The following is a 13,765-nucleotide window of genomic DNA, read 5'->3' as shown; positions in this document are numbered from 1 at the left end:
GAAAAATACTACCAAAAATTCCAGCAGTGGGTCATTTAGAAACTTGACTAGCTGAAATGTACAATAAGCTTAAACATATATGGAAATGAAGAACATTATGGAAATGAAGAAACAACATCTGGAAATTTACTTTACCAGATACTAATATTGATTATATAATAATGTAAATATAACATGTGTACAATATGTGTTCAAAATAGGAAGATCTATGGAATAGAGTGTATACCCAGAAAAGTGACCCTAATAGAAGAACACAACAGGTGATAAAGAAAACTTCACAAACCAAAACAAAGTGTTTGATAAATACTATTGGAGAACCTGGCTTACTTACTAAGAAAATAAAATTTAGATTTTATTCGCCAAAAAAAAAAACACAATTAAACCAGCAAATTTCCAAAATAAAGCAAGAAGAAGAAAAGCATACAACAGATTGATTTAATTCTGGAATGGGAAAAAGTATAAAAGCAAAAAAAAAAAAAATCACTGAGCAAAAGATCATATAAGTTGACTACATAAAATTTGATTTAAGAAAGTCTATAAAAACAAATATCATCAAGTTAAAACAAACTGAGAGAAGTATGTGCCTTTAAGATGATAAAAAGTTAATGTTCATTATGTGTATATATAAAAGACAAAAAAAAATCAACACACATAAATAACTCCATCAGAAAAAAAGGGTCAAAATAATGAGTTAAAAAACATAAAATAAGAAATAAAAAAATTTTCCAATTTGATAGGTAAGCAGAGAAATACATGTCAAATATAACCCCATTATCATTTTATCCTTCCAACAAGCACAACTTAAGGAAAGCCTATTCCTTTGCTGCAAGGATGGGCAACATTTAATGTTGATGGGAGTGGAAAGTGACATAATCTTTTTGAAAAACTTGTAAAATGTGACAAAAGTTTTAAAAACATATTAGTATTCTTTAACTCAATAATTAAAATATTTAATCTATCCTAAGAAAATAAACAAAAATAAATGCAATCATATGCCAAAAATAATGTTTTAATCAACAACTTATGCAGTAGTCCCACAGGATTATATCACCTTGTGACATTACAGATGCCCCTTAGTTTGCATATGTACACCCATCTGAAAATGATGAAATCACCTAAGGGTGCATTTCTCAGAATGTAACTCCATTAAGCAGCACATGACTCTACTTAAATACCTAAGTATTTTACTTAATTAAATAAATATGTAAAAGACTATCTTTTAACATGATTAAAAATAAAAATAATATAAACTTTCAATAAGGCTTAAATGAACTGATAAAATTATACAATGGAATAATTTAGATCTATTAAATTATGATTTCAAAGAATTTAATGACATTTAGATATGCTTAAAATGTTACTAGAAAAGTTTTAAAAACAATAAATTAAATTAAGAAGTAATATTATACATAGCACTTATATATCAGGCACTACTACATTTGTGAATTTACTTTGTCTTCACAACAAACAATTAAATGGATATTTTATCTCTATTTTACAGATAGGGAAACTAAGGCACAAAAAAGATTGAAATAGCTTTCCCAAGAACCACAAACTTAATAAGAGACCAAGTTAGAACTTGAACTCCGAGTCTGTTTCCACAGTGCCTGCTCTTGACCATTAATACATACAGAATAGGACAGATGGGATAGAAAGAAAAAAGAAAGACCTGTAGGAAAAAAACGCCAAAACGTTAAAAAGTTTGTATGCAGGATGCAGGGTTAGGAATATTTGCTTGCTTTCTTGGTTTCTGTATTCTCCAAACTTTCTATAGCATGTATGTATGGTTTTTATAAACAAATAAATAATCAATGAAAATTAATTTTTATTGAAAAATAACTAATATATACTTCAAAACACATACGAATTGATCAATAAATGGGGGAAGTTCTGGGACCATTATTTTCTAAGAAAAGAAATAAGATTATCTGGAAGAAGGAAAAAAAGAAGCAAGAAAGACAAAAAGATGTGAGAAGCAAAGTATAATATATTCAGGAACTGAGGTGGACAGATTCCTAAATGCAAATCTGATAAATGCATCAATAAACTAATGCAAAAATAAAAACAAAACAAAGATGTCAGAAAAAGAGAATTACAGAAATTTCCCTTAATAATAACATACAAAAAAGCTAGAATTCCAAAGGTTTTCAAATCAGAAAGTATCCTTTTTTCCCAAAACATTATATGATAGCATTTACAGAAATAACAATCTCATTGCCACATAGGTTTCTTTCGTTTTATTTTTTTAAATTTTATTTAGTTTCATGTTTTAATACCAGGAATTAAACCTGGTGCACTTTAACACTGAACTACATCTCTAGCCCTTTCAATTTTATTATTTTTTTATTTATTCTTTTTAATTATACATGACAGTAGAATCTATCAAAATATTTACACAAGAATGGAATATATCTTACTCTAATCTTTTTTTAAGGAAAAAAAATCCAACAGCAAACCTTATAGCACTTACTTTCCTACATTACTAAAAGCCAAAACTTAAAGCCTTAGCTTTCTGCTATATCATGAAAGAGTATATATCACCAGGCACAATTTCCAATGTGTAGAAGAGTTTTTAACCTTTTGGAGGTAACAGATCACGTGGGATCTGTATTTAGCATGTAACATATCATAAGTGACCTAACCTAAAATTGGAAAGATTAGAACATCTAACAAGAAAGGAATCAATATTATTCAAAAAATATTAAATCCTATCTCAAGCATGATTTAACACACTTCAAACAAAATCCACTTCATTTATTTATAATTTTGAATTTAAATGTAAAAGGAGTTATATTACTAAATTAAACATGCCTGTCTTCTTTGATAAATATGAAAATCAAGATTGCAAAATGAAAGAAAACAAAAAGAGTTGCTTAATTTTTCAAAAAAATTTCAGTTTACACAAAGCCAAGTGTATAAATTTTAACTTTCTAATAGACTGTCAACCATAATTATATTTTAACTATTTTCTAATTCTAAAAGTAATCCATATCCACTGTAGAAAACCTGACATAGAAAATATAGAGAACAATTACGTACTATCTCAGACCAAGAAATAATCACTCTTATATTTTAGTATAACTGTCTTTATTACAAACAGAATTTGTGTTGTTTTTTTTTTTTTTTTACATTTAAACAACTGGGATCACACTTTAAGACTCACAACCTACTTCACATACTTTAACAATATTTCATGATATTTCCCAGGTAATTATTCTTTTAAAACACAGATTTCAATAAGCACATGCTATTCCTTCACTTGGACTGATAGTTCAATTACAAAAGCACTTTTGATTAACTAAAATACATCATCTAAATGTAATATGAAAACAAAAATATTAAGAATTCTCATTAATGAATTTGGTAATATTATTTACCTATCCTTCAGCTTGAATAAGTATTTAAAAGTATAATTTATTAATCTTAAATATCAATTTTATTTATTTTTGGTACTGGGGATTGAACCCAAAGGTGCTGAGCCATATCCCCAGCCCTTTTTATTCTTTATTTTGAGACACAATCTCGCTAAGTTCCTTAGGGCCTTGCTAAATTACTGAGGCTGACCCCAAATTTGTGTTGCTCTGGCCTTAGTCCCCCAAGTCATTAAAAATAATTTTTTTAACTTTTTAGGAATAATCTTTTATCATTGTGGGGGTTTATTTAATTTTACACACCAACATCTTTCCCTCAAAAGCTTCCAAGTTGCAGAGTTAGCAGATGATGAATTTATATTAAACAAAAACAATTACATTTTAAAATTGAAATTTCATTAACTTAACAACATACCGACTATACTATCAAAGAAAGCTCCACGCAGATGCCAATCATTCTTATCATTTAGGAAAGTGATCATATGGGACAACAAAACATCATTGGCTTTCTGACGTCCAAAGAATACACACAGCCTTGTTATTCCATTTTCCATTAAAGTCTGTTTCACAATATTTTCTGGGTCACTTAACAAAGTGACAACTTTCTGCTGGACCATTTCATGTAAGGCTTGGAGTTCTGCCAAAAAAAAAAAAAGGATCAATTTTTTTTCTCCCTTAATATAGACTGGGCCTTCTTTCTTACTCCTTGGAATAACAGGATGATGAAGCCACTTTATATAGTCTATAATCACTATGCTTTTCCACTCTTCCACATTCTGATGAATGGGCAACTAAAATGTAAATTGAAGAATATCCTAATAAGCAGATGCTATAAGTATGTTACTATCTAATTAAATATCTCTACTTATGAATTTAAGAAGAAAATGAGAGGGAAGTACCAGAAAGTAAACATTACTCCAAAATAATGACTTAATCAAGAACTTGAAAAAGATCAGATTGTCTCTGGATATAATAAATATAATGGTACTAGGCAATATGTTTAGAAAGCATTTTCAAATGTTGATTTATTATTTTATTATTTTGGCAGAAAACATACTGCCAATCCTGTCAAGGCTTTATATCATTTATTCAGCCACCTTTTCTGAACTTATCTTCTACTGATCTTATCCATTTTCATTTATTTACTTAGCCTATCTTCCATTTATTAAAAGTTCAAGAGTACAGATCATTCTTTTATTCACTACTATATCCCCAGTACTTAGAGCAGGTTCATAATTGACTGATGCCCAGAATATGTTTAACAAATATTTGTTGACTAAAGGAAAGAAAGCAGAAACTACTCCTGCTCCATCCAGCTACTACCAAGGCAAAAGGTGAACAGGTCACTACGCAAAGTTACATACTCAACAGTAAGAAAAACTTTAGATTTAACTCCTCGAAAGTTTTAATATCTAAATGCATTGTCTACAAAGGTCCAACTGCTATCACAATTGTCTATACATAAAAATCCATAAACAAGATTTCTCTAGTTGTCTTCAACTAAAATCACCTTGGAGCAGATATGATTTTACTTCTAAATCTTCCACTCAAATATTAGCTAAAAACCTGTTAAAAGTTGTGTGGAAATCAAGACAGAGGCCAAGTATGATGATGCACACCTATAATCCCAGCTACTGGGAGGCTGAGCAGGAAGATTAAAGTTGAAGGCCAGCCTCAGAAACTGAATGAGACCTTGTCTCAAAATAAAAAATAAAAAGGGCTGGGGATGTAGCTCAGAGGACCCCTGGGTTCAATCCTCAGCACAAAAAAGAAACAAAGAAAGGAAAATCAAAGACACAACTTCAGTGAGTTTATCATGACATCTGTTCTTTACAATAAATGCAATGGGTTTTAATAAGTAAATCACACGGTATAAAATATAAGCAATTTGTGATTAAGGATACTCAAAATGTACTGACATAAGAAAAGGTTTAGATTCACTAGCTATGTTTCCATTTTTTTGAGAATTTAATAATTCAGCTAGCTTTACTGTTCACATTCATCAATTCTGGCTGAAAAACAATTAAGTTTGGAATCTAGGGTGTCTAGCTGATTATTTTCCAGTTAAATAACAATGTATGTACAAGGTTAGAAAAAAACAATCACAAAGGACCCATCCTATCCAAATATGTGCAATTTCTTCATCTCCCATAAAAACTACAAATGACAGTTTTAGCAATTCAATCTAATAGGAATTTTAGGTGAAAAAATTACACAACCTGTGTCATAATTCCCATTCAAATGTGTAACTTCATCTATTTCTTCGCTATTAGGGTCATTTTCCATGTTGAGATTTTTTAACTGTACTAATTCCAGGAATCTCAGAGCTGTTTCTGCCAGTAGAGCTATGTTTTCTGTAAGATAAAGAGGGAGAAAATTTATAATAATTATAATTGTAAACATTTGTGATGCTTACAACTTTTCCTAAGTCTTTATAATTGTAAGTAATAACCATAAAACTAAGGGGAAACTTAGGACTTTTCAATTTAACTAATCAAATTTTCAGTAACTAATTTCATAATCTACAACTATCTCCAAACTGCTGGTTTTAACAATGAAACATCAGCTTTATTTAAAATAATAAAAATAACCCAATATAGACACACAAATATAATGAGGGGGAGCTTAATTCTTCTACAAAGGCCTACCCTTTAAAAATTACTTGGCAGGTCAGAGATATTTATTAGACTAACATAGAAAATTTTAAATTAAAATAACATCAAGCTGGGCTTTGGAATCAGAAACACCTGGACTCAAATCTGCACCCTGCCACTTACTGGCTTGCTGTTTAAACAATCTGAATCTGGCTTTCTTCACACATAAATGGGAATCACAGCTACCTTAAAGAGCCACTGTCAAACTGAATAAATGACTGCTTTGAAAGTGATACTCTGAAGTTCTTAGTGGAACAAAGTAATTTCTACTATCATGTTTACTATCAATTATATCTACTCTTCACTTGTATTTTCATAGTCCTTCCATTTTTATTTATTCCAGTATCTGTATCCTCCCTTGCATTCCCATTTCTATGCTTAACATAGGACACAAAGACTGTACTTTTCCTTCTTAGCAATGAAGAACTGAACATAAAGTTGACCTACTTAAACTTAAAACTGACGTCTTCCCTACTTTTTAAAAAATCTATGAAATTAAAAATGCACCCTAAATAATAGTTGAGGTTTTTGCCTGTTAAATACAGTGATTATTTTCATCTTGGGCTCTCACTTCCCACCATTCTGAGTTCAACACCACCCTGAACAGATCCAATACTAAACGTTAAGTATGCAAGATTTTAATGACCTATAATGCCTGCTCACCCTAAAGACAGAAAATTTCTTGGCCATACACTGGTAGTAAGTCAGAATTCTAGATAAATACCCCAACTGTGAAGAGTATGGTCGTTCCTTGGTGTCCACGGAGGAATGGTACGAGAACCCCTTTTGGATACCCAAATCTGTGGATGCTCAAGTCTCTTATGTAAAAATAATAAATAAATCTATGCATATCCTCTCATATATTTTAATTCATCTGCAGGCAACTCTAATGCCTATATAATGTTATTTAAATGCTATATAAATAGTTGTTACACTGTACTGTTTAGGGAACGACGATTTTAAAGTCTGTACATGTTAGGAAATCAATAGTCGGTTGAATCCATGGAGGAGGAACCCATGGCTATGGAGGGCCAAATATATATATGTCTTTATTAGGAAAAGTCTCTTACTTCCATGGGCACTTTTAAAATCTAAGTAGATCTATGATTATTTCCCCATGTAGGTCCATAAACACAACACACTTGAAAGTTCACTTTAAACAAGACAGAAATCTATGTCAGTATCTCTGAGATCAAAAAAAAAAAGTACATTGATTTTAAACTTTATAATGACTGACATGTATGGTTTAATTATACTTAATCAAATAGACTATCTCTTCCTTTAAAAAGCTTCTTTATCATGCACTGGGCCATGAAGGAACAATGAAAGGTACTGACAATGACCATGGGTTATCATGGACTGTCACCATTAAGATCCAGAAGACCGGAAAAGCAGGACTGCTTTGAAACCAATATCTAACCCAGCAGCTCTAAGAACTGAGAATTAGACCACACAGACTTGGTTCATGTTATTTAGGCTCTTCTTATCCCAATTTCCTAACCTTTAAAATGAAGACACTATAACATTTATTACTTAAAGCTGCTTCAACTCACAACTAATCCTTGCAACAATCTTGAGCAGTAGGTTCCTTGACACCTAAGAGGATTTGTAATAAACAGCAGCTATTATGCTATGGTTAATAGTAATCAGGTATCAATACGTTACTATGGCACCTATACATCAAAACACATGGAATACACTAGGCCTTAAAGGATCATAAAACCCTGGAAAGAAAAATACAACTTAATTTTTTAAATTTATAAACTTTTCTGTTATCTAACTTGATTTTCTCTGTTCCATTATTTACATTTGCCAAATGAATTATAAATATGCTTGTTATAAATAATAAGCTCTAGTGTGCTTAAAGAAATCCTGGATTTCTAGACCTAAAATTTATACCTATACAATTATGAAAAACAGAAACCAAAAATAAACAAACAGGCAGAGATAAGTATAAATAACTATATATGTGTGGAAAAAGAAAAACACCCAACAACCACCAATCCCTTTGCAGATGAGCCTAGAGATAAGACTAGCGCCTAAAGACCATTTTTTACATGCTCCATTAAAACAGTGGCAGGCAAATCATAAAATGAATAAACTAAGCAAGTTTCTTTCAAAAAAGTGACAAAATTACGACTATATACAACCTATGTACTCTTTACAAAGACTTCAAAACAGAAGCTCTGACTTCCATCAGAAAACAAAATAAATTATAATACTACATATGTTTCAGTGACATTTTCTATATTAAAATAAGCATTCAGAATTGACTTTGGGAGCTAAAAATATAAATCTGTATCACTACCTTTGAGTAAGAATTGCAAGTGAAATAGGTAGTGGTTTGTAATAGCACCTCATCACAAAGAAACTACACACCCTAAGCACTAGAGTAATTAGAAGAAGGACCTTAAAATTCAGAAAGCATGCTAGTTTCTTTGAATACAAAATTACTCCAAAAAACTAATCTTTTTCAATAGTAGACTGTTATAACCTAAAACTGAGAGCTACACAAGTAGATTTGTTCTGAGAAACATCAGAAAGGCCTAGAAACACTAGATCAGAAGCACATAGTTGTAAACATTAGCCTTATTCCAAGTTAAATATAACACTACCAATAAAAGCATAAGATTTTGTATTTTATACTTTTTCACTTGATAATTCTAATTACTTCAAAAATGGAAGAACACACAAAAGTTGAATCCCAGGAATAAGATTAGCTATAAATACATTAAAATTTACACAGATAGTTCAAAGAGCCAAGCTCACACTTATAATTTCCAAAGAAATCAGAAAAATCAGAGGTATTCTAGTCACTAACTTTAAAAATATCTGAGTAGCTACAATCTGGACAATAAAATCTTACCAGCATAGGCTAGTCTAACAATAGTAGCATCATCTTGGGCTAAGTGGGCTATGCCTGGCAGAATGTATTCTGGATAGATATTGACATCATTGCGAGGAACCTCTTTGACAAGAGCAAGAACTTTGGTCAATGTCCTCAAGGCTTCAGCCCTCACTCTAGGAACAGAGTCATTGCTGAAATGCAGAAGATATGGAGTAATGCGATCCAAAAGGATTTCTACACTTAATCTTGGGGCCAAATGGAGAATAAGTTCCAAAGCAGCAAGTTTGGAATCACAGTATTTAAGAGTCTGTAGGCAGGATGTTATAACAGACACCAAGATAACCAGCCCATTTTCCTTAGGCTCTCCTTCTGTTTTTTCTGGTAGATCATGTCCACAGAGATTGTGAATAATGTTGCCCAAATCCTTTCGTATAACAAGAATACGCTCATCTGCAGAGAGAAAAGTTTCCTTAGCAAACTGAGCCATGTAAGGCTGAAGGAAAGTGTAAAATATTTCAGGGAAGGCATTGCCACGCTGCTGCTTTAAGTAATCTTCAGCCTCTAAACGTTTATCTGGCTCTCGATGAATCATCTGAGTTACCTATACCAAGGGGAGAAAGGGAATAAAAATAGATTTAAGAACAGGAAATTAAACCAGATGAAAGTTATAAGGGCAATTTACATGTGACTTAAAGGGTTTCTGAGGTAATTCTGACTATCCTCAATCTTTATCTCACAAACTACTTTCAGAACCTGAATACAAAAAAATACGAAACTGTACTATCATCCTAGAAAGTAAAAGGAAATTACATACTAATGTGTTACAGATAGTCCTGACATATAACATTCCCCATTTATTAAAACAGGGTAATAATATGTTGACACCTACAATTCAAAGATTCTTAAACTTTTGTGAGCAGATGACACTACTGAGAATCTAAGAAAAGCAATGGATCTTCTCCAGAGAAAAATATATAAACAAAATTTTTGCAAATAAAAATTATATACAATTATAGAAGGAATCACAGAAACCTTGAACTCCATTTACATATGTCCTGTTCAGATCTCTAGTTTAAAACTGTACTGTCACGTGCGAGGCGCTGGGTTTAATCCTCAGCACCACATAAAAATGGAAAGTAGAATAAAGGTATTGTGTCCAACTACAACTAAAATATATTATATATTAAAAAAATCCAAAGAAATAATGTACAGTTTAAGTATATCTCTAGGATCTAGTCAAAAGGGGAATATGTGGAGGGTATTTGTTTTGTTTACTCTGCAGTACTGGGAATTAAACCCAAGGCCTTGGGAAAGGTAAACAAGCTCTTTACCACTGGCCAACACATCCCAGTGAAATCACTGGTTTGAATTTTTCAAATAATGTTAAAGATGGACGGGAGGTATAGTTCAGTAATACAGCCTAGCACATACAAGACCCTGGGTTCAATGACTAACACCACAAAAAATAAAAATAAAAATAATGTAAAAGAGATATTAAGCCAGGCATGGTGGCGCACACCTGAAATCCCAGCAGCTTGGGAGGCTGAGGCAGGAGGATCGAGAGTCAAAGCCGTGAGGCTCTGAGCAACTCAGTGAGACTTTGTCTCTGAATAAAATACAAAATAGGGCTAGGAATGTGGCTCAGTGGTTGAGTACCCCTGACCCCTGAGTTTAATCCCTGTTACTCAAAAAAAAAAAAAAAAGAGAGAGAGAGAGAGATTAAATTCTGTGAACAATAGAAACAATACATACCTAATCTGAATTTATTCTGTTTTCTAGTATCATAAGGAAATAAAAATTTTTATTTATTTTTTATTAGAGCATTATAATTATACTTAATATTTGGGTTCAGTTTGACAAAATCATACATGCAAGGAATTTGATTTCAATCACCATTTCCCACCCTCACCTTTCCACCTCTACTCTAGTAAATAGGAAACAAAATTTTTAATAGAATATAGTTTAAACTTTCCATTACTTAGAGATATAAAATATCATAAAGATGTATCTGGTTATTTGAGCTTTCTGATTATATTCTATATTACATATTACTATGTTGAAAAGTAACCTAAAACAATTACCTTCACATTTGGATTAAGTCTTAAAGATTAAACAAATTTACTCCCTTAACAGTTAAGAAAATGTCGGCCCAAAGACATATGAAGTTACTTTGCCAAATTAATAAGTGCCACATTCATAGACCAAAAAAGTTAGGAATGCCAATTTATAATCCAATGTACTATTTACTGCACATGAGCTAAAGTGGCTTCTGCAGAAGCATCTTATTTTTTTAATATTTACCACTTTTAAGAGAAATTATATTCTATATTTCCCTACTGTCTTAAAGAGTATTCTAAATTCACCATCATCTTTTCCATGAATCAAAGTCATTATAACAAGCATCAGTTACTATATGACTAACTTAAAAAAGATATCCTCAGCCAGGCATAATGGAGCACACCTGTAATCCAGTAGCTCAGAAGGCTGAGGCAGAAGCATCTCTAGAGCCAGCCTCAGCAACTTGGCAAGGCCCTAAGCAACTGAGAGAGGCCCTGTCTCAAAATAAAATACAATAAGGGCTGGGGATGTGGCTCAGTGGTTAAGTGACCCTGAATTCAATCCCCAATACAAAAAAAAAAAAAAAAACAAAACAAAGATGTCCTCAAACAGTAATGTGTGTGTGTTTTAAGTGACCACCCATAGAATTTCTCATGCCTGTTCTGCTATACGAATTTTTGATTCTATAAATCCTCTTCCAGGCTTGCCTTAATTCAATTTTATATGAAATGGCCCTACACTATTGTATTATATTCAAATTGATGTTTCCTGTCTCCTTCTTTTCTTACTTGCAAGCTCTATGTAGGATAATCTCTCTAAAATCCAGGCACCTATTTGCAAATCTATCTAAAACATAGATGAAGATTATAAAAGAAAACAGATAACAGATTCTTTTTTTAAGTCAAATGATCTCTGCACACAACAGGAAAAACATCAGTATATTTCTCCCTAATAAAGTAATAATAGGCTACTTGTATTCATCTATGTGTTACTGCTTTTTTCCAAATTTATACATTCCAAGAGCAGACAAATGCAAAGGCAGGACACGGTCCTATAAAGACTCTAAAGCAAATATTTGTAACATAGTTACCAATTCTCTGATACTGCGATCTTCAATTTTATTTAGCACTTGTTCAGGGAAAAAATGTCCATTTCTATAAGCCAAAAGTTGAGAGAGATCAAACAATGGTACACCTTCTGTAAAAAGCTCAGCTATCACACAACCTGGAAAACAGCAGATATCATTCCATTAGAAATGAGAAGCAAGAGATCATGCAATATAGGCCAGAATTCAGAAAATTCATAAAACTCAAAATGCCAAACCCCAAATAAAATGAATTCAAATTTTTAATGCAACATATAACTAGAGTAAAATAGATATCTACTGCTTGATCATTTCTAGAGTATAAAGTAAAAAAAGAGCACTTAATTTATCTCCCTTTAACGTAAACTTATGTAAAATTACTTATGTAAATGTACCTTTTGTAAAATTACTTTCCAATTCTATAATTTAAAATGGTGATATCATACAATATATTTTATATATACATATATTCGTAACAAAAAGTCACTAGAAACTGTTTCTGAGTAGAGATATATAGATATTTTAAGTTCACGAGGATCTGCTAAGAAGTCATGTCTGGTGATTCATTTATTCATCATTAAACAAAAAGCTGAATGATTTCTACTATAAACTAGGTACCAGTAGTATATAAAATCCCAGCCCTCATGAAGCTTTCATTCTAGAAAGGGAGAGAGAAAATGAATAAATGAACAAATATGAAATGTGAAATACTAAGACATGTGGCAGTAAAATTTGAGGTGAAAGAAGAAATAACTCAATTATTTTGCACTAAGATATTCTTCAAACCAGAAATTTTAAAAAGCATCTACATTCCCAAAAGAAAAAAAAACACAATTTAATTGAATCATAATATGACATGCATTTAAGTCTTAAAGAAACTATTAAACAGCCTAACCTCACAGTCTTCATATTTGCAAGTTGTCTCTGCCCTAAATACTATTCTCCCACGTATCTGGTGGCTTAAACCTCCACTCCAGATCTTTACTCAAATAACATTTCAGCTGCCTTTTTTGATCACTTGTTTAAAACTTCAAAACACCACCACTGGAGAAGGAAGATGGCGGCGAGGGAAGTGCATTGCCCCCGTGTGCTGCTTCACTGTGTGGGAGTATGACAAGTCAGGACGGCTAAAGGATATCTTGTTAGGAATTTCCAGCAATAGTGGGGTGCTCCGGAACCTGGAGGAAGGATTTCCATCGCACGAGGATCAGCTACGGGGACTCAAACGCGAGAGGTTTGTCGCACGGAGGGTAACACTGCTTATTCAGCAAATCGCCACGCGGCTAGAGTCTGCAGCGTGCGCTGGGAAACGAGGAGATAGCGACGCAGGGATACAGCGCTGCAGTGCCGTGCAAGCACCGTACTCAGGGCTGAATTCGGGGTTCGAGACGGGGGAAGGAAGCGGTCCATCTCGGTTCTCCACACCTGTCAGACCACAGAGGAGGCCAGCAGCCACCATGTTGGAAAGCTGACGTCACCAAACCTGTTTTCGACTGACGGCAGCTCATTCAGCCATAGAACAGGTAATTTCAGGCTGCAATTCGCCTGCGGCTTGCAGACAGATTGCTAGGGTTCAGTGCCTGGGTGCTTCTTAGAACCTGATCTTATCGGAGCGAACACCGAGCGCGGGGCGGCCGAGTTCTGGCTCCCGGAACCGTCCCGGAACCGCCCTGGCCCAGGGCCGCGGAGCCTGTGGAGGCTGCTTCTTGGAGCATACACTTATAGGAGCTTACACCGAGCACGGAGCGGC

General features: G+C 33.0%; 1 protein-coding gene across 5 annotated transcripts in view; it reads right to left on the bottom strand.

The window, feature by feature from the left end:
- Positions 1 to 13,765, bottom strand: part of Pik3r4 (phosphoinositide-3-kinase regulatory subunit 4) — a 79,799-nt gene that overhangs the window by 53,625 nt on the left and 12,409 nt on the right. For all 5 annotated transcript variants that reach the window (XM_048794214.1, XM_015487069.2, XM_048794217.1 and 2 more), the window contains 4 exons: positions 12,022 to 12,155; positions 8,892 to 9,474; positions 5,591 to 5,725; positions 3,787 to 4,008 (listed from right to left, as the gene is read on the bottom strand). In XM_048794214.1, the coding sequence (XP_048650171.1) occupies positions 3,787 to 4,008; positions 5,591 to 5,725; positions 8,892 to 9,474; positions 12,022 to 12,155 (1,074 nt within the window). The remainder of the gene's footprint in view (positions 1 to 3,786; positions 4,009 to 5,590; positions 5,726 to 8,891; positions 9,475 to 12,021; positions 12,156 to 13,765) is intronic.

The sequence above is a fragment of the Marmota marmota genome, unplaced genomic scaffold (assembly GCF_001458135.2).
Source record: "Marmota marmota marmota unplaced genomic scaffold, marMar, whole genome shotgun sequence".
Lineage (NCBI taxonomy): Eukaryota > Metazoa > Chordata > Mammalia > Rodentia > Sciuridae > Marmota > Marmota marmota.
Note: the sequence above shows the minus strand (reverse complement) of the source record. Positions and strands in the feature narration are given on the sequence as shown.